Here is a 27,050-nt window from a genome sequence, read left to right on the forward strand (position 1 = left end):
TGTATTGGGTGGACACAGGAGTACATTCAGCCAGAGACTCATTCCACCGAGATGCAACACAGAGCATCATAGGAAGTCATTCCTGCCTGTGGCCATCAAACTTTACAACTCCTCCCTTGGAGGGTCAGACACCCTGAGCCAATAGGCTGGTCCTGGACTTATTTCCTGGCATAATTTACATATTACCATTTAACTATTTATGGTTTTATTACTATTTAATTATTTATGGTGCAACTGTAACATAAACCAATTTCCCTCGGGATCAATAAAGTATGACTATGAGAAAGGCTGGCTCTGTTATAGGTGTCAAACGGACACACTGGAGGCTGCGGTGGAACAAAGGACTCGACAGAAAATCCTGGACAATGTTTCTCACCCTCTGCATGCCACCTTTGCTGAACAGAGGTGCACTTTTATTAATAGATAAGACAACTGTGCTGCTCCAAAGAGCGCTATGTGAGGTCATTCTTACCCCCAGCCATTAGGCTCTATAATGAGTCAACCTATAGCTGGGAAAGTGATGACCCCCTCCTGCTAGACTGTTTGTGGTAACTTATTTTTTATTCTTTATACTTCTCTTATATTTATAGGTGCACATGTAATGCTACTGTGACACAGTAACTTCCTTTGGGATCAAAAAAAAGTGTACAAAATTGCAGGAGCCATGTACTTTTTTATTGCCTGTCTGTGTTGCATTTGTATTTTGTATCCTTGCTCTGAGGTAAGCTAATTGGTCACACGGTTTTGGTTGGCGGTTAGCGGGTGGCAGCTAAAATAAACAAATATAGTCTCCTGCTCATCGCTTTGGCAGCATAGAGAATGGGTGACTAGGGAGCGCGTATTCTCGCTGACTGTTCATCCTTCTTTGAATTTGATCCAATTACTTTCACATGAATTACAGAAGAGTACAAATGATTTTATTGCTGGTTTGTAATAAAGTACTTTTTCAACTTGGAATTCAGTTAGTTGGAAGCGCATCATGCTTCCAACTCCCTCACTTAGCCTCTCAGTAACTTTTAATATGTTTTCAAGAAGTAGTCATTACACATATGCTAAGAGGACACCCAGCACCTTCCACCATCCCCCCCCCCAGGCAGAAATGTCTAAAATGAAGGGGCATAATTTAAGGGGTAGGAAGGAAGTATGGGGGGGGGGGAATATCAGAAGTAAGTTATTTTTTGTTGTTGTGTTGTGTTTTTTATTACACAGAATCATGGGTGCCTGGTAGAAGTAGATACACTACAGACATTTAAGAAACTCTTAGAGAGGCACATGGATGACACAAAAATGAAGGGCTATGTGGGTGTGAAGAGCTAGATTGATCTTAGAGTAGGTTATAAGATCGGTGCAATATCACAAGCCGAAAACCCTGTACTGTTCTACATCTGTCTGGAACCCACCAGGTAAAGTACGTTTGAGAAGCATCTCTTGATTATTTATTGTCAACAAACCACTTTCAATATGCAGAAGTTAAAAATGAAACAAGACAAGTGATTTGTTGTAAACGTACTAGAAACACTTTTTAATACCAACTTTTTCCATTGCCAAGGTACAACATAGAAAACTGGATCAGATCTCAGCAAGTATGTTTGAAGTAACAGTCTGCACATGTCACAGCAATTCCCCTTAGTGAAAGCCTTCCCCAACCTGCAGTTAATTTAGTTCTGTCCAACAGTGCCAAAGAAGTTCAGATAACAAATGTAAGAATCCAATAACATTCAATTTGCAAACTAGTTTTAAGACTTTTTTTCCTTTAAAATATCATCCACTTCCATCAACAAAACCCAAAAAGCAATTATTTTACAATAGCAGTACATTGTTATTTGCCACTGATATATCATGGCATCCAAGGGCTGATCAAATATTCCAAAATATCACAGTGACTGTGTCACTTCTCTAAGGCACAGTGCAAGATATAGTGATAAGTTTTAAGCCTAGGAGATCAAAGTCATTTTGCTCTGGTTCCCTTTAAGTTTTCAGTGGGGCCTTATGTTCTGTACACCACATATACCTTAACAGTGTCTTGCTGTGTAAGTCACTACTCGCACTAAATAGTGGGTGGTGGGGGTGGAGATACGTCTCTACCAAAGGAGGTGTAAGGTGCTCCTTCCCTCCACTAGCCTGCAGGTCACCCTTGGGCAAGGTGTAGCACCTGCTTACTCCCACAACCATCCCCCCAACCGACCAGGTCACATGAAGCCATGGGAACAGCTGGTGCACATCAGAAGTCCTGGTTATGTGACCACTGACGCCAGGCAGACTATCTCTGAATAGCTGGGGTCACCTATCTTGTAAAGACACTGCCCAGAAAGCAATGGCAAACCACTTCTGCAGAAAAATTTGCTAAGAACAATCATGGTCATGGATAGACCATGATTGCTCATGTCATATGACATGGCACATAATGATGGTGATGATGATGACCAGCATTAATTAGCTCTTTTAAGTCTTGTGTATATGCACACAGGGCATTTGGTCACAGATAGCATAATGAATGATAAGAAATTGGCAATATATTTAAAAAGCATTGATTGAAGGCTTTCTCAAGTCCAACATTCAGCAAAAATGGCTAATGAAGGAATAAATCATTTGTACTTATATGCCTTAACATTCAAAGCACAATGGCAAATCTCATAAAATAGTATTTGTGCTTAATATAGAAGGCACTCCTTTTAAAAAAACAAACTCTTGGAAGCAGTTCAGGTCTGGTGAAAATTTTCAGCATTTAATGTTACTTCAGGATCCAGCAACTGTAGTATTTTGTTTTTGTGTTTTAAAAATCCAAGCTACATTTGGCATTATTTGATTTATCAATACTTTAAACAATCCTGCCACACAATGAAAACCAGTTTTAGTATTTTTTCCCCATGTCTGAGTAACAGTAAACTCCACTCCAATAAGCACCTTTTTTTCTTTGGGATGTCCCAGAGTGTTTCACAGCCAATCTTTTAATAGTGAATACAGGACAGCTAATTTGGACACAAGCTCCTCTAATAGTGATGTAATAATCACCAGGCACTTATGCTTTTCTGATTGCACCAAGGATATGATATGCTGACCACCCTGGAGAATGTGCCCTGGGACAATGTCTGCCTGACAGAAGTGGGGCCTTGGGTTAATGGCTTATCTGAAGGCTGGCATCTTCCACAAGGAAGCTTTTCACTCAGGTGAGCAGAGGGAGTATCCGTCTATATTTGCATGCTAAGTCTCAGGAGTGGAATGCGTAACTTTTCAATTTAAAGACAACAGTGGAATAATTCCCAGGCTAAAATAACATTTTTAAACTAAAGGATAACATTGGTAGTCTCAAAATCTAAAATTTATTTCAGAAAGTGGAGGCGATTCTTAAAATTATTGTACACATTCAGGTTGACCAATTATTTTTTTCCATCCCTCAAAAATGTGATAATCTTTAAATTTAAATGATCAATATCTATGGAAATCTAATTTAAATGTAAACCCCAAGGGGCATTTTTATTATTTTTGCCCCACAACTTCACTGCAACTGACCCTGGATTCAACTCTTTCAACACGTTACACTTTGGAATTACCTCTCTAAGGTGTCGTGGTTAGGGCAATGCTATTACAACTCGGGGTGTTCAGAGTTCCATTCTGTAAAGACTTTGTTAGTCTCCCCATGACCATCCATGTGTTTCCGCCTGATGTTCCCGTTTCCTCCCATGATCCAAAGACATCTAGTAGGTTAATTAGCTATTGCAAAATTTGTTCTGTGATTAGTCTAGGGTTAAAGTGGATTGCCGAGTGGAGCGGCTCGTTGGATGAGTTCTGTGCTGTATCTCTAAATAAATAAATTACCAGCTCTCCACTTCAAAATGCTCCCTAAATTAATAGCTCTTCAGTCTTGATGTCAAATTTTGTTTTAATACTCTATTAATTTTCAATAAGGTAGAAAAATGTATTGCTATTAAAATCAAGTAAGGCAATTTATATTTCACACTCTGGCAATACTATCTAGGTTGATAGCTTCTGGATTAGTAAGGGTGTCAAAGGTTACAGGAGAAGGCAGGAGAATGGAGTTGAAAGGGATAATAAATCACCCTTGATGGAATGGTGAAAAGTCGATGGGCTGAATGGCCTAATTCTGCTCTTATGTCTTATGATAATATTGTTCCTTAGAAGAGTTATTTTTCCATTTACCCACTTCAAGACCGAGGGGCACGAGATCTTGATTGACAGATTTTGATTCCTTTTAATGAAAATTTTAAGAAATCCTTAAAATCTCAATGATCTAGGAGTTTCGTCAATGAATCTTTTCCTTTATTTTTAGAAGAAAATGTAGGTCACAGACATTAAATCTTTGATTTAAATCTAACTGGGAAGTTAGATTTCATGTTAAATAGTGACATTTAAAAGTAGGAAATACATTTATACAGTATGTCATGCTTCCCAATGCATGATGCAGGATTTTAGTTTAAGTTCACAGAATGCAAGGAGATACCAGACTGACTGGCAAAAATAAATTTTAAACCACTGTGTAATCGGAATCCAATATTAAGGAATTGGAGATATGTAGATTAACACATACAAAACGCTGGAGGAACTCAGCAGGTCAGACAGTATCTATGGAAAGGAATGTCTATATTTCAGGCCAAGTGCTGATGAAGATGTTGCCTGAACTGTTGAGCTCCTCCAGCATTTTGTGCGTGTTGCTCTGGATTTCTAGCATCTACACAATCTCTTGTGTTTATATCACGGATATGTAACTGTTTCCATATCTTACTAACCTTCCTAGAACAGTTCATGGTAGATTCTGGCATATTTCCCAGAAATGGATGGCAGTATTTTCTGGTCCCAATAGCTGGGAACATTCTAGAAATGTCAGAATCCATCAACCTGCCCATAAAAACAACAAGAGGAACAGGAAGCCTAGCTATTTTAGTGTTAAAGAACAGCACACTGATTGTAGGCACAAAAGCTTTGGAAGTTTCCAATTGGTTTGCATTTCCCCGGATTGTCCAGTGCTGTTACAGGAACAGAACAAACTCCAGCTGCTTCCTTGCCAGTTTAAGCCCTTTTGAAGCATTGATCTGAATGATAATTTCACTATTGTTGCTGGTAATCTTTCTGGTCAGAGCTCTTGTCGAAAGATTTACATCCTGAAATTCAATTAATTTATATCACTTATTAAAGCAGAAGAAGAATGATTATTGATCTGGCTGAAAATTTTCAACTTCTGAATAGGGATTTTGGCAAAACACTGCAGTTTTGCTGTTCAACTAGCATCAGGGGGCAATTTTCACCTTCACTGTAATGGGTGGTGAACTCATTGCTGAACTCTACTAACTCACTCTACCAACGGGCTGAGCATGTGAAGAAGACATCTTCAATATTGCTTTATGAATTAACCGTCAATAAGGTAAAAACATTAAAAGCCTACACCAAATACACAACTTCACTTTTCACAGTCTAAGAAAAACAAATGGACCAGTTGTAATGCCTTCTATTCTACCCACCTCTCAAATCAAAAACCATTCATATAACATAGATGTGCTTCAAGCTTTGAGGCATTACTTAAGGATTCGCAACATTATCAACTTCAAATTAATTTATAATACTGTAATGCATGGGGCCCGTATAATTCTTAGGTCGTAAATCACCAGGCTCTAATTCAGATTCAGAGTTTAAGCCACAGATAAAGACCCTTGTACTTCCTAAAATGCATCATAGCACCCTTGCCAAAATTAAATTCCACCTGCCTTTTGCTCACTCACTTTTCTGATTATCTACAACCTGCTGTGAATCTTCTTCACCGTCTACCATGTCGTCAACTTTGCTGTCACCTGCAGACTTATGAACTAGCTTATTTACATTCCCTTCCAAATAAAAAAACATTCACAATGAGCAATACAGACCCAGTAACGATCTCTGTTGTTCCATCTTCGTTGGGCCAAATGGCTTCACAGATTCAAAGCTGTACAGACCCTTTGGCCCATATTCATTTCAAACATCGTGCCTACTAATTTCACTTGCCTGCATGAACTCCAAATTCCTCTATACCAGAGATTCCCAACCTGGGGCTCACGGACCCCCTGCTTTAAAAAAAGTCAGGAACCTCTGTAAGTCTATACCTCAATAGTTCCAAGTACCTCTCCAGCTGCCTTTTATACGTTGTCACTATTCCTACCTCCACCACGACCTCTGGCAGCTCACTTCAGATCCAACTCCCCGTTGTGACGAAAATTTACCCTTCATCTCCTTTAAACCACCACACTCTCATCTTAAAATGGTGCCCTCTGCTTTTAGCTACTCCCAGCATGGGCAGGTTCTGGCTGTTGACTTTATCTATGCCTTTCATAACTTTTCACATCTCTATCAATGTCTCCCTTGCTCAGGGAAAACAGACACAGCCTATCTTTGTAACTCAGGACTTACAATCCAGGCAACACCTTTGTGAGTCTTTTCTATACATTTTCTAGATTAATCATGTCTTTCTGTGGCATAACAACTGTGCGATGTTACTTGTTGAAACTCTATACATTCCAAACAGTAAAGTAATTGATGTGATTGCTTTACCTGCTGCAATTAGAGATTGCAGAAATGCCAGATCTTTCAGGATGTACAACCGAGCTGTGAACAACACAAGAACAAGAGCAACAGACAAGATGCTGGAGAAAGTCAGCAAGTCAGGCAGCATCTATGGAGAGGAATAAACTGTTGATGTTTCAGGCCAAGACCCTATATCAGGACGACCTGGCCCAAAATGGCAGCTGCTTATTCCCCTCCATGGATGCTGCCTGACCTGCTGAGTTTCTCCTGCATTCTGTGTGTTGCTCTAGATTTCCAGCATTTGCAGAATCTCTTGTGTCTCTACAAGAACCAGATTGCAGGGTGTAAGCAATGCGATTATTTTGCATTTAGAGCAGCACTTTAGGGAGAAAATAAAATGAGTTCACATTTACTTCAGAATATGCACTGTTTCATTAAGAATTTTGGCAGTTCGAGATTTACGACGTTCAGGTAACAAGTTCCATTAAATTTTACAATGCAGAATAATTTATATCTTGTCTGGCAGGTACAACAATTGTTTTATATTATACAAGTTTACCACCAAGAGGCAGCAGGATTAACGCCCTTTCACCAAGGCTTCCGGTTCGGTTAAATCAGAGGTGGGCATGTGTTATTAATCAGGGCCTAGGAACAGCAGCAAGAACTGTCCACATCACAATAACCTCTTCCAGCATAGCGCTTTGTACATTGCCAGTCTACTCTCTTGACCAAAGATGGGAATTTCAAATTTACACATAAAGTATTTCAATGAACAAATATCACATTTCCTAAAACTAATCCAAAAGATCCATTTAAATTGGTTAACTGTTGGATTTGACTTAAGTTTATAGAGGAGGAGGAATCATTTCCAAGGTCTTTCCTCAATTTATTAAAAATTAGCAGTCTGGATCTTCACTTCAACATACAAGTCATCAGTACTGATGAATTATTTCAACCATAGAAGAACACAATAATAAAGGAGGAAAATATCCAAATCTTCCTTTGCTGTGTTCAAGCAAGGCTATGTGGATCAAGAACAGGACTTCAAAAAATCCAGTGAAAAGTATATAAACTGTTTAGCAACAATATCTAAAATTCATTTAATGGTAGAATGAGGGAGTGAGAGAAAACCAGTTGGACAATTTAAACTGGAATTTGAAAGTTGTCAAGTTTGGATTTGATTTCTGGATTGGACCCAAAGAAGAATGGTCTCATCTCAGAGAATATCTGCACAGTAGGCAGCCATTTGCTGGCCTGATGAAGTCTACATTTTACAACCACTAAGAGCTGGTTAGAGGATGGGTTATACTTCCCCAAAAAATGTTTTAAAGCTTTTTAAATAAGGCTCAAGTTCTGGGGTAACATTTATCAAAGGTCAAAAAGTTTGCGCTTTGTCGAAACTGCACCTTTGTTATGTTAATGTATTGTTTTCTTGCAACCATACAGATTTTAATTTGCCATTTATCATTAACTTTACAAGGTCAGGCGAGCAATTAATGCCAGCCAAGCTTCAATGCTACTGCCCAAATCCATTAGCACAATGTGAGCTTCTACTGTACACTATTGTTGTTCTGGCTTGCTTACTTAGCAGTTGCAATTAATCTTCATGGACCAAATTTCCATAGGTTTATAACGTATCTAGATATTTAAAAAGTTTACACAATAAACCCCTCTGCATTGTAGAGGCACAGTAAAAAACAATTTTCTTCACAGAAAAAAATATTAGAACTTGACTGGTCTAACTCAATCTAAAGTTGCCCAATTGTCGAAACTTAATTCAAAATAAATTTTTCAACAAATATAAAAGGGATAAGCCGGATGAGACATGGACATGCAACAAATAAGCAAACTTGAAATATTCTTGCCTAAGAAATCAGATGAATGTGTTTATCAGTCTGGAGTAAACTCTCAGCTAAGCAAGTTGAAGTCCTGATTTATTTTAAAAGGTTTGTCATCACATAGCCACTGGATTTGCTCAGTGTGCTAAAGCCTTATGTTATATTAAGGCAATGGCTGATACCCTAAGATTTCACCAGTCAAGAGTGAAAATGAAATGAATTCTAGTACCAATTGTCAAGTGAATTGTGTAAGTTATACGATCATCTTTCTGATACACTGAACTGCATACAACGGTGTACTCCGGAAATCTATGTGGCCTGCACCTGACTGTTAAAAGTCCAATTACTAGTGAATGAACATGTTGGCAGCAACACATCAAGCCTCACACTTTGACGGGTCATAATGAGGTACAAGAACAGGAGAGTGGATGTGATTTCTCACTCTTGCATTGTCAAACAGAATTGTACTGCAGAAAGAGCAATGGTTCTTTTAAAATCCTAACTTCTAAAATCTTTAGGGCACAGTTGGTAGCAGTTTTGAGCGGAGCCTGATAAAGAACAAGACTTGACTTCACTACTATATATTATTGACAAACCTGTGAGGCTTCAGGAAAAAGTTATTTCATATTGCTCTCAATGTAGTAGGGGTTTCATATTTTAATATTAAAAACTACAATAGTCTCATGAGGGTCAAATGGATAAAGAATAATTTTATGCACTTTAATGCAACTTGGAAAAGACTTTTTCCAGGATGAAATACATAATGAATATCTGCTAAATATTTTGCCAGGAAAAAGACCTGTATAAAGAAACTTTTTCAATTGACACGTTCTTGGGTTTAATTGGCAGCACACCAGAGCATTAGCTAACTAATTTTGGAAGCACAGTACGTAGAGGTATACTATTTCCATTTGAATCAGCAACTTGCACCAAATTGGTCCTTAGTTTGCCAGAGTGGCCAATAGTTGAGGGCAATTTGGAAATAATTCCAGGCAAGGAACTATCTGGCGTACATTTCACTGGAGTTGGTTTTTCCATAGTGGATGCTTTGGGCAAACGCCTAGTTAGCCACGGTAGCCTCAAAGCCTGGGAAGGAGTTAGGCGACAGGTTGGCTCCCACTCCAAGCATTTCTTTAGGAAGCTGATGAACTGGGCATCCTCACACCCCTTCAAGGCGACCACCCAGGACTTGGTACCCGGTGGACCTCGCACCTTACCTCTTCTAGAACGACCACCATTCAGAACCACTGTGTTATCTGGAAGTGTGGTGGTAGTGCAATAGCGAGGTTGATTCTTGGAGTTGAAGAAGTTCTTGGCTCGCTTGCATTGATCCAACATTCTCTGGGGTGGGAGCCCCAGTAGTTCTATGATACAAGCCAACTGATCGCCTTCATCTTCTCCTGGAAAGAGAGGGTACCCAGTCAGTAGTTCAGCAAGGATGCAACCAAAACTCCACATGTCAATGGGCATCCCATAACGTGTGCCCAGGATGACCTCAGGAGCTCTATAAAACCGTGACTGGATATATGTGAAGACACGCTGGTGCTCATAGCAGCTGGACCCAAAATCAATCACTTTGATGCCACTACGGCCTGCTTGTTTTAGTAAAATGTTCTCTGGCTTCAAATCACAATGAATGATCCGATTCCTGTGCAAGGCTTCCAGGCACTGGAGGATGGAATGGGCAAACTTTCGTACCAACTGAAGACTGAATCCCTGAAACTTGTTTCGCTTAATCAGCTCGTACAAGTTCATGCTTAGCAGTTCAAAGGTCATGCAGGTGTGGTTGCGGAAGGTGAAATTCTCCAACATATGGATAATGTTCATCTGCAAGTTCTTGTCTTGCTTTCTCAAGTGCTCTAAGATTCGGATCTCCTCTGTCGCTTGCCTATGGAACCGCTTCTCATTTCGGACTACCTTCAAAGCGAGGTGCTGCCGTGTTTTATGGTCGTATACTTTTGCCACCTGCCCAAAGCTTCCCTTGCCAATCACTTTAAGTATTTCATATCGATATGCTATATGGTCATGAGGCAGAAGGATGTAAGCTGCATGATCATCATCATAGCCACAGTTGTTTGAACCACCTATAACACCTTGCCGTTTTTTTGCATTTAACCCCATAAAGTAAATCTCAGGATAGTTGAAAATTTCTTGATGTTCAAAGGAAGTCAGCTTATGCATGTGCAGTTTCATGGCTTGGGTTGGTGACATAGCAATTTTTGACTTTAGCAAAACGGCATCAGATTTCGACATGGCTGAACTATCCAGGCACTTATCTTTAAGGGATGGTAGCACTGGTCGACAAGTACGGGACTCAGAGTGGTGCAGAGCTGCATTGCTTCGCTTGTTTCCAGCATCTTCAAACAAATGTTGCACCTTGACGTGAGACCGACACGTAGTTGGCAGGTCTCTCATTGTACTCTTGCCGATCTAAAATGTGTGCAAAAGAGAGAACTCGATTTGTCTGAACAAATGCAAGCAACAGAAAGGTAAAACAACATTGCAATAAATCACTAGCACCTTTTAGACTGCTCAATTAAAAATCAGCAGCTCGTTCCATTTTAGGGACAGAAACAATTAAAATATTTAAAACACTAACTTGGTTAAGACACCTTAAACAATTAAAAATATTAAAACAAACTCAAGTAATTCTAAAAATGGAAATGATTTCATGCCCTTCCCGGCTGTTCCACCCTTTCAAATGAATGGGTTCAGTAATCTGTCTGGCACTGATTCGGCAGCATATTCCCAGGCTTATTCACTAACTATTTTAACTCGTATCATTTACTGATTCTAAAGCTGAAAGCCCAAATGATTTAAATACACAAAAAATAAAATTGTTCGAAATTTTGGTTTTCTTGATATCAGATGACCGAAAATAGCCTGTGAATAAAACATAGACCATAAGTTATAGAAGCAGATTTATGCCATATGGCCTGTCTAATCTCCTTCACCATTCAATCATGACTGGTTTATTTTCCCCCTCAAATCCATTTACTTGCCTTCTTCCCATAACTTTTGACACACTTACAAATCAAGAACCTATCAACCTCCACTTTAAAAATACCCAATGATCTCACTTCCACAGCCGTCTGTGGCAATGAATTCCAAATTCACCAGAAATTCTGGCTAAAGAAATTTCATCTCATCTCTATTTTAAAGGGGATTCCTTCTATTCTGAGGCTGTGTCCTCTGGTCCTAGACTCCTCCACTGTAGGAAATATATTTTCCATCCCCACTCTATCTAGCCTTTCAGTATTTGATATGTACATTTCCCTAGAACTAATAGTTCACAGTAGGTTTGGTGGTTGTAGACTTGTGTAAGCTGAGAAACTCCTTTAGTCAGTTAATGCCTAGCAAAGCATGCTGGACACTCCTTTTATAAAAAATTCCTGAGACTATTTAGACCACACACCTGCCACATGCCTTGCTGAAATCAGCTTTTGCTAAAATAGCAAAGTGCATGGGATATTCTATAATTATATGACAAAATGGAAACCAACCCCCAGTGAGACACAAACACCAGTACAATAATTTAGTTGTCCAGTTATAGCCAAAACGAATATATTTTGATGACTTAAAAGCAGAATAATGTGGACCCATGCTAGTCGGAAAAATGCCCTTTGTACTAATAATTCACCTAATACATGCAGCAGAGGCCAGTACTTGGGACTGAATTTCAGGTCACAAATCCAATCAAAATAGCATTATTGTTACATTAGAGTACTGCATCCCTTCACAAATAAAGTCCCTCAAGATCATTTCATAGATACTTCAGAAAAAAATAAAAAGAGAAAATGTGGTTTGACAGCAGTTTACACATAACGCTCTCAGATAAACATCAGTAGAGTTGGGTTTGAGTAGCAGAGGAGAATTAATTTTAAATGTGTTAAAAAAAAGTTAAAGTGAAATAGAAGCAACACACACAAAATGCTGGAGGGCCTCAGCAGGTCAGGAAGCATCTGCTAGAGTGAATAAACATCGACTGTTTATTGCCCTTTATAGACGCTGCCTGAACTGCTGAGTTCTCCAGCATTTTGTGCATGTTCTCTGAATTTCTAGCATCTGCAGCACCTTTCGTGTTTATAAAGCAAAACAGGAGTTTCTATGTTACTCTCTAGTGGCATCTTGTTTTGGCCCTGACCAAATCTAGTTTACCATAAATCTTTTCACTTCTTCCTCTCCCACCATCCAAGAACCCAAACAGTACTTCCACAGGAAGTAATAATTCATTTGTTCTCCTTCCAATGTAGTGTACTACATTCAACATTCATAACAAATGTCTATTCTATATTCTATACTGGAAAAATGAAATGGGGATTAAGCGACAGCTCTGTGGACAACCAGCATTCAGTCCATAATAACAACCCCCAGCTTCCTGTTTCCCACCACTTTAATTATTATCTCACTCTAGCCCATCTGTGGCCTCACATTGTTCTAACGAGACTCAGAAACAGCACTTCATGCATCATAGACCAGTACAACACTGGACAGGCTACTTGGCCCTTAATGTTGTACTAATCGATACTATATGTTCTGTCCTGTGTAGCATCCATATCCTTCCATTCCTTTCATATTCATGTGCTTCAAACTTCACCAAGCTGCCCTGATTCCATTCCCATTGCTGCCAACCCATTCCAGGTACCTACTGCTCTCTGTATAAAAATCGTGCCCCTTACATTGCCTTTAAATGTTTTCCCTCTACCCTTAAAATAATGTCCCCTAATACTTGAGATTTCTACTCTGGTAAAAGATTCTGACTGTCTACATTATTTATGCAGCATACAATTTAAGAATAACTTCCTCAGCCTCTGACACTCTAGGGAGAATAATCCAAGTTTCTCCAACCTTTCCTGACAGCTCATACCCTCTCATCCAGCTGCCACGGTAAATTTTGAACACATTTCTCAGTCATCAGTTCGAGCTTCTAGACTACTTGTCCGCCAACTAATCACTGTACACAACTTCTGATCAAATGTCTCACCAACTGTTGACTTGAAATTAAGTGAAAAGACTTTGCTCATTTTGTGTTGAAGAGGCGTGGGCAGGATGTGAAAGGATCACCCTAGGTCACCCTGGAGAGTCCCTCAACCTGTGATATGAGTGTGTGTCTTGAGGTGACATGTCACAACTGATTATCAATGAGTCAGAATTAAACTGGATAAATGCAGCCGTAACAGAGTCTGGAACATCTCAAAACTTAATCCAATGCACAACTTTTGAGATCAGAATTAGAGCTGATTTCATTGGGAGGGGCTGTTGAGGGGCTACTTCTCCTGGCTGGAGTGGCCAGACCAGGAACATAGCCTCAGGGTACATGATTAACCACTTCAGAGGAAAAATCTACTCAAATTTCCAAAACTCTGGCACACTCTGCCCTAAAATGTGAATAATTAATGGATAAGCTTGCTTAATAGAGTTACTGATTTCCAAAGAAAGGGGATTAAGGGAAACTGATAGAGAAAATCTGGGTGGCGGGGTTGATACACGTCTCTATCAAAGGAGGTGTAAGGTGCTCCTTCCCTCCGTTAACCTGCAGATCACCCTTGGGGGAGGTGTAGCACCTGCTTAGCCCTCGATCAGGGTCATGTGAAGTCATGGGAGCTGGTGAGGGATGGTCATATGAGCAGCTGGTGCGTATCAGAAGTCCTGATTATGTGACCACTGACACCAGGTAGACAATCTCTGAAGAGTATTGATAATGGCTGCGATCACCCATCTTGGAAAGACACTGCCCAGAAGAAGGCAATGGCAAACCACTTCTGTAGAAAAATTTGCCAAGGACAATCAGGGTCAAAGACCATGATTGCCCACGTCATACAACATAACACATAACAAACAAACGATAGGGAAAATGGAGTGACCAGAGGATTAACATGATCTGCTTGAAAGGTGGAATAGGCTGCAGAGGGAATATGATCTATTCCTATACTAGATGAAGAGGCAGGTATAAAATCCTCTGCACTTGAATCTACTGACACTGTTCAGAGTTCATTATCAAAGTGTGTATATGAAATAAAACCTTGAGATCGTCTCCTTACAGGCAGCCACAAAACAATAGATCCATTAAAAAAGGTTGCCAAAACACCCACTGTGCAAATAAAGAAAACAAAACATGCAAACAATAAAAAGTAATAACATTTAGACCCAAAGTTCACAGTCACAAAGCCATTCAACACTGCAGCCGGTCCAGGAGTCTGCTAGTTGCAGGCCACAACCTCACAGTTCAGCACAGAGACAAGTCATACTTATATAGTCACTTATATGAACCTGTTGAACCTTACAAAATAATTCTAAGATGGCATTATTTCACAGTGCACTAGCACACATTGTCCATACGCTTACCGTTAAGCTACTAAGAGATGGTAACCCCACAGGGCTGTCTTTTTCAGTGCTTGAAGTTTGGATTTCAGTCTGGTCTACATGCAAGGAAGAGCCATACAAGTCATCCCCAAATTGGGCTGCAAATGGAAAAGACAAAGTGACACCATTAAATAAAATAAACACCATAAATTTTGCAAGAATTCCAATTATTTTTAATTTAGGAAGTCTTTCAGCAAGGAAGACAAGTGGCTTTTCAAAATGCACAATAATTCACACACTGCTCTAATTAAATGAAAACCTTTCAGCAATTCCAGACATTACCCAGTTACAAAAAAAATTGTAAAATTCTCAATGGCAAATCAATTTTGTTGTTTCCTGTTTTTCTGGATCAACAATGGGTTGCTCTCCCTGCTTTGAAAGGGTCCATTAGCAAACTCACCGTTCCACTGAGCTTTCGAGAACAAGAAAATAATACTGATTGAGCTTTGGTTGCATTTATACTCTGCTCCCTAGTGCTGTTACTACTTGCCATCTACTTTACTGAAGCTTAAAAGTGGAGGTTGGAGTACAAGCTGTGACGAGAATGGCAATTAGTTTAGGAGGCAGGGCCAAGAATGACATTTCAGAAACACAAACTCTTCCAAGAAATAAAACAATAAAAGACAATAGAAAAATGAATTAAAATGAATTAAAAATTGAATCCATGAACACTACCTCACTACTTTTTCTATTTTTCCCTTTTTTTGCACTATTAGACACACACACACTTTTTACTGTACTTTAGTTTTCATTATGCATTGCAATGTACTGCTGCCCAACAAATTTCATGACAAATGTTAGGGATATTAAACCAGATTCTGATAAATTTGGAAAAAACAGTAAAAGAATAACTGATCTAGGGGATATGAACAGAGTGCAAGCAATTCTAGTCTTCTGTGGAAATTGAATGACAGGGTTATATTTCCATCTGTAGGTTGAAGTCGCTGCCATTTAACAGTGACGCAAATATGAGTTGAGCAACAGTGGTGGAACATTATTACATAAAATTATTAATTTAAATGGGTTCAAACTGCACATTGTAAATTTGATGAAGCAAGTCTATTAACTAGGCTGATCAAGGGTCATATAATCAAAAATCCACTTGCAGGTATACTATTAATCATGAGATTTTAAAAACATATTATCACAGTTATGGTTCACTCAACCAGTTAATCTTAGATTCTAGTTCTAGATATAGAGCAGGGGTTCCCAACCTGGGGTCCGTGAACCCCTCAATTAATGATAAGGCTCCATGGCATAAAAAACGTTGGGAACCACTGATACAGTCAAACAGCATAGAAGCAGGTCTTTCAACCCAACTGGGCCACATCAACAAGATTCTCACCTGAGTTAGTTCCATTGACCCACATTTGGCTCATATACCTCCAAACCAGGGGTTCCTAACCTGGGAACCATAGACTGCTTCCTTAATGATAATGGTCCACGGCATAAAAAAAATTAGGAACCCTGCTCTAAGTCTTACCTGTCCAAGGTAGCTCAAGGTTGTTATAGCCAGGGGGTGGTAATAGGGATAAGCTCCCACTACCTATTAAATGCTCCCAAAGGCATTCACCTCAAATAGCTTCTGACAACCAAGTTCAGCTCCTACCCTTCACGTGTGGCTTAGCTACCAAGCCTGCTGGAACCATTTCCACTGACAGGAGAAGGGGCAAAGGTGGGCTACTGGTGCCTTAAAACCAGTTACTTCGGCCAGATAGGGCTTGTCAGCCGTGGTTGGCAGCTCATCTAGAAGAAAAGCTTTGATCTCAAATCTCCGCTGCCTTATGGCTATACCCACTTATGGGGAAGGCTTCGGAAGTAAACCCTGAGGGAAAAATCCAGAGCTGGAGTCCCAAAGGCAGTTCTATGCTGAATGGCAACTTCCAATGATGTTGCTGGTACCAAAATATATTGGTCTATGACGTTCCTTTAGGTTCATCAGACGCATTGGGAGGGGGAGCCTGCTACACTGGCCACAGCTTGCTCTCCATATTGTACTGTCCAGGCTTGTGTATCTAGACAGCCAGGATGCAAATATCCATGGTCAACTCTGACCGACAGAGGCCCTCACCTCAGCCGTCCAAAGGCCTTTCAAATGTTATCAATGTACTTGCCTCAACCACGTCCTCTGGTAACTAGTTCCATATATTGACCATCATCACCTCAGTGAAAAAGTTATGCTTTAGGTTTCTACTAAATCTCTCCCCTCACCTTAAACCGATGCCCTCTGAGACTTACTTCCACAATGAGAAAAAGACTGTCTTTGTCCTATATATGCCCCACATGATTTTAAACACAAAAACAAACAGATCACTCCTCATTCTTCTTCGCTGTAAGTCCAGCCTGCTCAACCTGTCTCCATAATAGTCCCTCAAGTCCCAGCAACACCCTCTGGAGTTGGACCATAAGACATAGGAGTACAATTAGACCATTTAGCCCATTGAATATGCTCTGCCACTCCATCATGGTGATTCATTTTCCTTCCCAACCCCATTCTCCAGCCTTCTCCCAATTATGGGCTTACTAATCAAGAATCTATCAACTTCCTTTTTAAATATAGCCAATAACTTGCTCTCCAAGGTGAACTGTGGCAATGAATTCCAGATTCATCTTCCTTCTCATCTCAGTTCTAAAGGGATGTCCTTCTATTCTGAAGCTGTGCCCTCTGGTCCCAGACACCCCCACTATAGGAAACATCCTTTCCCTATCCACTCTATCCAGGCCTTTCACCAGGTTCCAATGAAATCCCTCATCATCCTTTTAAACTCCAGTGAGTACAGTCCCAGAACATTCAAATGCTCCTTAAATATTAATCTTTTGTCTTCCTTCCTACTGACAACATGCAAGTTAACATTTAGGGTAGGGGGTTCCCAACCTTTTGGGGGTCCCCATTAAGTAAGGGGTCCGTGAACCCCAGATTGGGAACTCCTATTTTAGGGAATCATTCACTAGGACTCCCAAGTCCTTTTGTACCTGATTTCTAATTTAGAAAAATAGTCTACACCTTTAATCCTTCACCCAAAGAACACAACCATTCACTTCCCTACTCTTTACTCCATTTGCCACTTCTTTGTCCATTCAACATGGCCTGTCCCTCCACCTGTCTTTGTATCATCTGCAAACTTGGGCACAAAGCCTTCAATTCTGTCATGCAGGACATTAATATAAAAAGCAAAGTAATGGACACAACATTGACTTCTGCAGAACACCAGCAGCCAACCAAGAATAGAACACTTTGTTCCCAATTGGCCTTCAACCAATTTTCTATCCTTGCTCACAACTTTCCTTTCAGATCATCTTGTTTTGCAGCTTTGTGTTGTGGCACCTTGTCAAAGGCCTTCTGAAAACATATTACCTGTGCTCAAAGACTGTGAAAGTGAGTGTTTTCATTCATTATGTTGTAAGTAAATCATTTCCTAAAGTTTTCAGATCCATCAATAGGCAATGACAGCATATGCACAATGTCCACCTGGACAGGCAACCATAGAAACATCTATAATTGTTTATGTCATAAGCATTTAGTGTCATCGGTCAATGGATTCTATCTTTGTTTTCAAAAACAAATCAGGAATCATGTTCCAACCTTAGAAAAATATAGAATCTGGTCTAACAGACAAAATTTAACTGATCTCCTTTGAAAAATAGACATCAATGCCCATTCTTGCTGTCAACATTTCAAAAAATATGATTAACATTAAGAAGTCAGCTGAAAGCATCACTAGCTGAATGATGTTAACATCTTCTGAGAACAAAGAGTTATGTTAAGTGACAACTACAAAATTAAGTAAAACATCTCATTTAAGGACTATTAGGGAGAGTCATCTAATTTTACAAGACTACCTACAATATTCAAGTTAATATGATAACATTCAAACTGATTCCCTGAGATGAAATTTTATTATTCAGTGCACAGGATTATGAATCAGTTTAACAACTTTTATCTCTAAGATTAGGAAATGCTTAAAGAATTGGGGTGGCATATTGACGCAAGCTAGCAGAGCTATTTCCTCATAGTAACAAGATATCTGGGGTCAATTTTGACCTCCAGCGTGGTTTGTGTGGAGTTTGCATATTCTCCGTTACCAAGTGGCTTTCCTCCAGGTGCACTGGTTTCCTCCTATATCCCAATGATAGAAACATAGAAAATAGGTGCAGGAGTAGGCCATTCAGCCCTTCGAGCCTGCACCGCCATTTATTATGATCATGGCTGATCATCCAACTCAGAACCCCACCCCTGCCTTCCCTCCATACCCCCTGACCCCCGTAGCCACAAGGGCCATATCTAACTCCTTCTTAAATATAGCCAATGAACTGGCCTCAACAGTTTCCTGTGGCAGAGAATTCCACAGATTCACCACTCTCTGTGTGAAGAAGTTTTTCCAAATCTCGGTCCTAAAAGGCTTCCCCTCTATCCTCAAACTGTGGCCCCTCGTTCTGGACTTCCCCAACATCGGGAACAATCTTCCTGCATCTAGCCTGTCCAATCCCTTTAGGATCTTATACGTTTCAATCAGATCCCCCCTCAATCTTCTAAATTCCAACGAGTACAAGCCCAGTTCATCCAGTCTTTCTTCATATGAAAGTCCTGCCATCCCAGGAATCAATCTGGTGAACCTTCTTTGTACTCCCTCTATGGCAAGGATGTCTTTCCTCAGATTAGGGGACCAAAACTGCACACAATACTCCAGGTGTGGTCTCACCAAGGCCTTGTACAACTGCAGTAGTACCTCCCTGCGCCTGTACTCGAATCCTCTCGCTATAAATGCCAGCATACCATTTGCCTTTTTCACCGCCTGCTGTACCTGCATGCCCACTTTCAATGACTGGTGTATAATGACACCCAGGTCTCGTTGCACCTCCCCTTTTCCTAATCGGCCACCATTCAGATAATGATCTGTTTTCCTATTTTTGCCACCAAAGTGGATAACTTCACATTTATCCACATTAAATTGCATCTGCCATGAATTTGCCCACTCACCCAACCTATCCAAGTCACCCTGCATCCTCTTAGCATCCTCCTCACAGCTAACACTGCCACCCAGCTTCGTGTCATCCGCAAACTTGGAGATGCTGCATTTAATTCCCTCATCCAAGTCATTAATATATATTGTAAACAACTGGGGTCCCAGCACTGAGCCTTGCGGTACCCCACTAGTCACCGCCTGCCGTTCTGAAAAGGTCCCGTTTATTCCCACTCTTTGCTTCCTGTCTGCTAACCAATTCTCCACCCACACCAATACCTTACCCCCAATACCGTGTGCTTTAAGTTTGCACACTAATCTCCTGTGTGGGACCTTGTCAAAAGCCTTTTGAAAATCCAAATATACCACATCCACTGGTTCTCCCCTATCCACTCTACTAGTTACATCCTCAAAAAATTCTATGAGATTCGTCAGACATGATTTTCCTTTCACAAATCCATGCTGACTTTGTCCGATCATTTCACCGCTTTCCAAATGTGCTGTTATCACATCCTTGATAACTGACTCCAGCAGTTTCCCCACCACCGACGTTAGGCTAACCAGTCTATAATTCCCCGGTTTCTCTCTCCCTCCTTTTTTAAAAAGTGGAGTTACATTAGCCACCCTCCAATTCTCAGGAACTAGTCCAGAATCTAACGAGTTTTGAAAAATTATCACTAATACATCCACTATTTCTTGGGCTACTTCCTTAAGCACTCTAGGATGCAGACCATCTGGCCCTGGGGATTTATCTGCCTTCAATCCCTTCAATTTACCTAACACCACTTCCCTACTAACATGTATTTCGCTCAGTTCCTCCATCTCACTGGACCCTCTGTCCCCTACTATTTCTGGAAGATTATTTATGTCCTCCTTAGTGAAGACAGAACCAAAGTAATTATTCAATTGGTCTGCCATGTCCTTGCTCCCCATAATCAATTCACCTGTTTCTGTCTGCAGGGGACCTACATTTGTCTTTACCAGTCTTTTCCTTTTTACATATCTATAAAAGCTTTTACAGTCCGTTTTTATGTTCCCTGCCAGTTTTCTCTCATAATCTTTTTTCCCCTTCCTAATTAAGCCCTTTGTCCTCCTCTGCTGAACTCTGAATTTCTCCCAGTCCTCAGGTGACCCACTTTCTCTGGCTAATTTGTATGCTTCTTCTTTGGAATTGATACTATCCCTAATTTCTCTTGTCAGCCACGGGTGCACTACCTTCCTTGATTTATTCTTTTGCCAAACGGGGATGAACAATTGTTGTAGTTCATCCATGCAACCTTTAAATGCTTGCCATTGCATATCCACCGTCAATCCTTTAAGTGTCATTTGCCAGTCTATCTTAGCTAATTCATGTCTCATACCTTCAAAGTTACCCCTCTTTAAGTTCAGAACCTTTGTTTCTGAATTAACTATGTCACTCTCCATCTTAATGAAGAATTCCACCATATTATGGTCACTCTTACCCAAGGGGCCTCTCACGACAAGATCGCTAATTAACCCTTCCTCATTGCTCAAAACCCAGTCCAGAATAGCCTGCTCTCTAGTTGGTTCCTCAACATGTTGGTTCAAAAAACCATCCCGCATACATTCCAAGAAATCCTCTTCCTCAGCACCTTTACCAATTTGGTTCACCCAATCTACATGTAGATTGAAGTCACCCATTATAACTGCTACATACATCAAAGTTGCTGGTGAACGCAGCAGGCCAAGCAGCATCTATAGGAAGAGGCGCAGTTGACGTTTCAGGCCGAGACCCTTCGTCAGGACTGCTGTTCCTTTATTGCACACATTTCTAATTTCCTGTTTAATACCATCTCCGACCTCACTACTACTGTTAGGTGGCCTGTACACAACTCCCACCAGCGTCTTCTGCCCCTTAGTGTTACGCAGCTCTACCCATATCTATTCCACATCTTCCCGGCTTATATCCTTCCTTTCTATTGCATTAATCTCTTCTTTAACCAGCAACGCCACCCCACCTCCCCTTCCTTCATGTCTATCCCTCCTGAATATTGAATATCCCTGAACGTTGAGCTCCCATCCCTGGTCACCCTGGAGCCATGTCTCTGTGATCCCAACTATATCATAATCATTAATAACAATCTGCACTTTCAATTCATCCACCTTATTACGAATGCTCCTTGCATTGACACACAAAGCCTTCAGGCACTCTTTTACAACTCTCTTAGCCCTTATACAATTATGTTGAAAAGTGGTCCTTTTTAATGCTTGCCCTGGATTTGTCGGCCTGCCACTTTTACTTTTCCCCATAATCAATTCACCTGTTTGTCTGCAGGGGACCTACATTTGTCTTTACCAGTCTTTTCCTTTTTACATATCTATAAAAACTTTTACAGTCCGTTTTTATGTTCCCTGCCAGTTTTCTCTCATAATCTTTTTTCCCCTTCCTAATTAAGCCCTTTGTCCTCCTCTGCTGAACTCTGAATTTCTCCCAGTCCTCGGGTATGGGTTGGTATGCTAATTGACCACTGTAAATTGCCAGCACAGTGTAGCTGAATGTTAGAATTACTGAGAGAGTTAAGGAGCTCGTGGGGAGAATAATGCAGGATATGTGTACAAGGGTTACTTGATGGTTGCCTGGACTCAGAGGACTGAAGGACATATTTCTGTACTCTTATGATGTTCATAGGTTAACTGGAACAACTTGAGTCTCAACGTAGACAAGACCAAAGTGATGATTGCAAACTTTAGGAAGGCACAGGCTGACCAATCCTCACTGCACATACATGGCTCCTCCGAGGAGAGGCACCAAATTGCTGCGAGTTTACGTAATGGATGATCTCACCTAGTCCCTCAACACCAACTCTTTGGTCAAGAAAGCACAGCAGCGTCTCCAGCTCCTGAGGAGTTTGAGATGAGCCAGTTCCCCTCCCACCACAACCATCTTAACCAATTTTTACAGGAGCACCATCAAGAGTGCCCTGACAAGCTGCATCACAGTCTGGTGTAGGAATTACAAGATAACTGAACACAAGCCTTAGAAACTAAGCTAATAGACTGCAAGGGTAAAGAGATCCTGGTCGGGGTTATATACAGGCCTCTGAACAGTAGCCAGGATGTGGGCTACAAATTACAGTTGGAGATAGAAAAGTCTTGTCAAAAGGCCAATGTTACGATAATCATAGAGGATTTCAATATGCAGGTAAATTGGGAAAATCAGGTTGGTGCTGGATCACAAGAGGGCAAGTTTGTACAATGCCTACAAGATAGGTCTTTAGAGCAGCTCATAATTAAACCCACTGGGGGATCAGCTATTCTGGATTGAATGTTTACAACGAATCAGAATTGATTAACAATCTTAAGGTAAAGGAACTCTTAGGAGACAGTGATCATAATATGATAGAATTCAATCTACAATTTGAAAGGAAGAAGCTAAACTCAGATATACCAGTGTTACAGTGGAGTATAGGGAATTATAGAGGAATGAGAGGAGCTAACCAGAGTTGACTGGAACGGGACACCAGCAGGGATGTTGGCAATGACTAGAATTTCTGGGAGCAATTCAGAAGACAAAGGATAGATACATCCCAAAGAAGTAGTAGTATTCTAAAGGCAGAATGATGCAACCGTGGCTGACAAGGAAAGTCAAAGCCAACATAAAAGCCAAAGAGAATTCATATACTACAGCAAAAAGTAGTGGGAAGTCAGATGATTGGAAAACTTTTAAAGAACAACAGAAGGCCACTACAAAAGTCATAAAGAAGAAAAAGATGGAATATCAAAGTAAGCTAGCCAATAATATTAAAGAGGATACCAAAAGTTTCTTTAGATATACAAAGAGTAAAAGAGGCGAGAGCAGATACCAGACCGCTGGAAAATGATGCTGGAGAGGTAGTAATGGGGGTCAAGGAAATGGCAGATGGACTAAATAAGTATTTTGCATCCGTCTTCACTGTGGAAGACACAAGTAATATGCCACAAGTTTGAGAGGGCCAGGGGGCAGAAGTGAATGAAGTTGCCATTACTATTACTGGGGAGAGAGTAACACACACAAGATGCTGGAGGAACTCAGCAGGCCAGGCAGCATCTATGAAAAAGAGTAAACAATTAACATTTCGGGCCAAAATCCTTCATCAGTCCTGATGATTTGGATGATGGAATTGAAGGTTCTGTGGCCAAGTTTGCAGACGATACGAAGATAGGTGGAGGGGCAGGTAGCGTTGAGGAAGCAGGGAGGCTGCAGACGGCTTCAGACAGATTAGGAGAATGGGCAAAAAAGTGGCAGATGGAATACAAAGGTGGGAAATGTATGGTCATGCACTTTGTAAAAGAAATAAATGCATAGGCTATTTTCTAAATGGAAAGAAAATGCAAAAATCCAAGGTATAGAGAGACTTGGGTTCCTTGCACGTTAATTTGCAGGTGGTGAGGAAGGAAATACAATTTTATTTCAAGAGGACCAGAATATAAAAGCTAAAGCTTTATAAGGCCTCACTTGGAGTATTGTGAACAGTTTTAGGCTCCTTACTAAGAAAAGATGTGCTGACAATGGAGAGGATTCACGAGAATGATTTCCAGGATGTTTCCTATGGTGGGGGAGTCCACTACCAGAGGGCACGGCCTCAGAAAGAGGGATGTCCATTTAGAACTGAGATGAGGAGGAATTTCTTTAGACAGAGAATAGTGAATCTGGATCCATTGTTACAGGTGGCTGTGGAGACCAAGTCATTGAGCATATTTAAAGCAGAAGTTGGTAAGTTCTTGATTAGTTTGTGCATGAAGGATTATGGGGAGAGATTGGGACTGTGAGGGAAATGGATCAGCCAAGATGAAATGGCACAGCAGATTCGATGGTCCAAATGGCCTACTTCTGCTCCTATATTTTGTGGTCTAAGTCCCTATAAAGGATTGCAAGAACTGTTGAGAGGATCATCCAGGTGTCTCTTTTACCCATTATAGATATTTATCAGGAGCTTTGCATAAGCAGGGCCATTAGCATCGTCAACAATCCTTCCCATCCGTCCAACAATCTCTTTGACCCCTACAATCATGCAGAAGGTGCAGTAGCATTAGGACAAGAACTGTTGGGATGGGAAACAGCTTCTCTCCCCAGGCCATCAGACTTCTGAACTCTCTGCCACCACATATGAATCTCTTCATATGATCTTATCAGGCATTATACTGCTCAAAGGACGACAATTAGAGGAGAAAAGTATAAAAGCCTCAGCATTTCATGAACTCAATCTACAAGTTAACCTTTAGGGAATCTCACACTAGGACTCCCAAGTCCCTTTTCACCTCTGATTTTTGAATTCTCTCCATTTATTAAATAGTCTTCTCCTTAATTCCTTCCAAAGTGCAAGACCATAGTCTTTCCCATGCTGTATTCCATCTGACATATTCTTTGCCTATTCTCCTAACCTGTTCAAGTCTTTCTGCAGTCTGCCTGCTTCAACACTACCTGCAACACTGATCTTTGTATAATCTTAAAACATGACCACAAAGCCATCAATTCCATCATCCATATCACTAACATATAACGTGAAAAGAAGCAGATCTCTGTGCAACACAAAGAACTGACCCCTTTATTCCAAGTCCTAAACATGCTGGTAACAGGTGGGAGCAACTATAGGCACGTTGAGGCCTCTAGTAGTCGGGGTCGGTTATGGATGTTGCATCTCAGCTGTTTACATGATACGCAAGCTAGAGCAGAACGATATGGAGAGCAAACTGTTGCCCATACAGCAGGCTACCCCTCTCCACGCTGCTGATGACTCCCAAGGAACAGCAAAGACCGATACAATTTGGCACTAGCGGTATCGGACACTGAGCTCCAGATTTCCCTCAATTTATTCCCGAAGCTGTCCCCATGAGTGGATACAGCCACAAGGCAGTGGAAGTTTGAGATCAGAAGTTTTCCTTCGCCGAATTGAGCAGCTAACCACGGCTGACAAGCCCCACCTGCCCAGAGTGAATGGTTTTATGGCCCCAGTAACCCACCTTTGCCCCTTCTCCTATCAGTTGAAACGGTTCTGCCAAGCTCCGTAGCTAAGGCGCACGTGAAGGCCAGGAGCTGGACTTGGTTGTCAGAGGCTATTTGAGATGCACTCCTTTGGGAGCATTTAATAAGTAGTGGGAGCTTATTCCCCCCACCCCCACCAGTACCACCTTAAGGAACCAACAGGCACGTGGAGAGCTCAATTCTGCTAAACTCGCCAAAGATTAGGGACATGATCAAAACAGGAAGTCTTAAGCAGAAAATCCAAGGGGATAATTTTTAAAGAGATAAAAATGAGGAAAATATAAGGTGGAATATAGCATTAGAAATATTAACGGAATAACTGCAACACCAATCTAAACAAAATTATAAATACTGGATTTTAAAATATTAAAAGGTTTCTAACAAAAACCTAACCATCAAAGCCAAGTTCTCAAGCACACCCTTAACCAATGCAGAAGTATTTCAGAAAAAATATATAGAAATATTAGGCAGTAGAATTCTGACCAGATCTGGGGAACAAAACTGAAAACACAGCCTGGGAATAATATTCCCCGGCAGCCAGGTCACCAGCGTTGCCTAACTACAGAACTAGTGCTGGCATTAGTGGGTAGACATGCAATGTCCACCCTAATCTCTCTCTCTCTCTCTCTCTCTCTCACACACACACACACACACGGCAACTTCCCACAATCCAGACACAATCCCCCCCCAACACACCCACCACCCTCACTATACTCCACCCACACAAAACAATTTCCCCCAATCCCTCACCTACCCTCCCCTCGCCCCCTCCCCATACCCTCACTTACCCTTCCCTCACCTTCTCGCCCCCCAACTCCCTTATCGAACCTCCCTTTGCCCCCCTCCTCATCCGCCCTCTCACCCCTCATCCCCACCATCGCCCCATTCCCCCCCCCCACCCCATACCCGGGCCCGCCGCCTTCCTGCTCAACATCGTTGCCGGGGAGCGCTCCGCCGCCGCCCATCGCCCGCCCGGCAGCCACCGTCAACTCCCATCCGCTTCTCCCGGGCCCGGGGGGTGAAGATGGGGAGGGAGCCGAGGGACGGGTCCGGCTGGGCCGCGGAGTGCAGGGTCCGAGGTCGGGGACGGAGCGGTCCTTCCGTCCGTTACTCGCCGTCACGCCGCCTGGCTCGCCGCGCGCTCCCGCCACCACAGCCCAGGGGGAGCGCGCTCCGGAGCGCCCACCGCTCCCTGCCATCTGCCGGTGGGAGGCCTGTCATTGCAGGGAGGTGCCCTGACCCTGCTACTTCATCATTTGGCTGATGTTGGTCCAAACAAATATGTAGAAATAAAGTATTGTTCCTCCATCCTGAGCAACATTCCGTCAGGGTAGCCTCCAAGCTGATGACATGAGTACCGATTTTTTTCCTTCTGGGTAAAGAAAAATCTCCCTCCTC

At 41.4% G+C, this 27,050-nt stretch overlaps 1 protein-coding gene across 2 annotated transcripts; it reads right to left on the reverse strand.

Moving 5' to 3' along the window:
* Positions 1–1,357: 1,357 nt before the first annotated feature.
* LOC134355387 (dual specificity tyrosine-phosphorylation-regulated kinase 2-like) lies at positions 1,358–26,791 on the reverse strand. 2 transcript variants are annotated; one of them, XM_063065185.1, is made up of 3 exons: positions 26,559–26,791; positions 14,691–14,806; positions 1,358–10,775 (listed from the first exon to the last, which is right to left on the reverse strand). In XM_063065185.1, the coding sequence occupies exons 1-3, from the start codon at positions 26,584–26,586 to the stop codon at positions 9,207–9,209; spliced, it is 1,713 nt and encodes a 570-aa protein (XP_062921255.1). In that variant the 5' UTR covers positions 26,587–26,791; the 3' UTR covers positions 1,358–9,206. The 2 variants fall into 2 exon arrangements, with proteins under 2 accessions (XP_062921255.1, XP_062921256.1); XM_063065186.1 differs by lacking the exon at positions 26,559–26,791 and adding an exon at positions 15,109–16,043.
* Positions 26,792–27,050: the final 259 nt, after the last annotated feature.

The sequence above is a fragment of the Mobula hypostoma genome, chromosome 13 (genome assembly GCF_963921235.1).
Source record: "Mobula hypostoma chromosome 13, sMobHyp1.1, whole genome shotgun sequence".
Taxonomy (NCBI): Eukaryota; Metazoa; Chordata; class Chondrichthyes; order Myliobatiformes; family Myliobatidae; genus Mobula; species Mobula hypostoma.

Excerpts from the sequence above, each read along its gene's own strand:
- LOC134355387 (XM_063065185.1), bottom strand. The coding sequence starts at position 26,586 with ATGTTGAGCAGGAAGGCGGCGGGCCCGG. Across the intron at positions 14,807-26,558 it reads CAGGAAGGCGGCGGGCCCGG|CCCAATTTGGGGATGACTTG; the intron begins GTATGGGGTGGG and ends TTCCATTTGCAG. Across the intron at positions 10,776-14,690 it reads CATCTCTTAGTAGCTTAACG|ATCGGCAAGAGTACAATGAG; the intron begins GTAAGCGTATGG and ends CACACATTTTAG.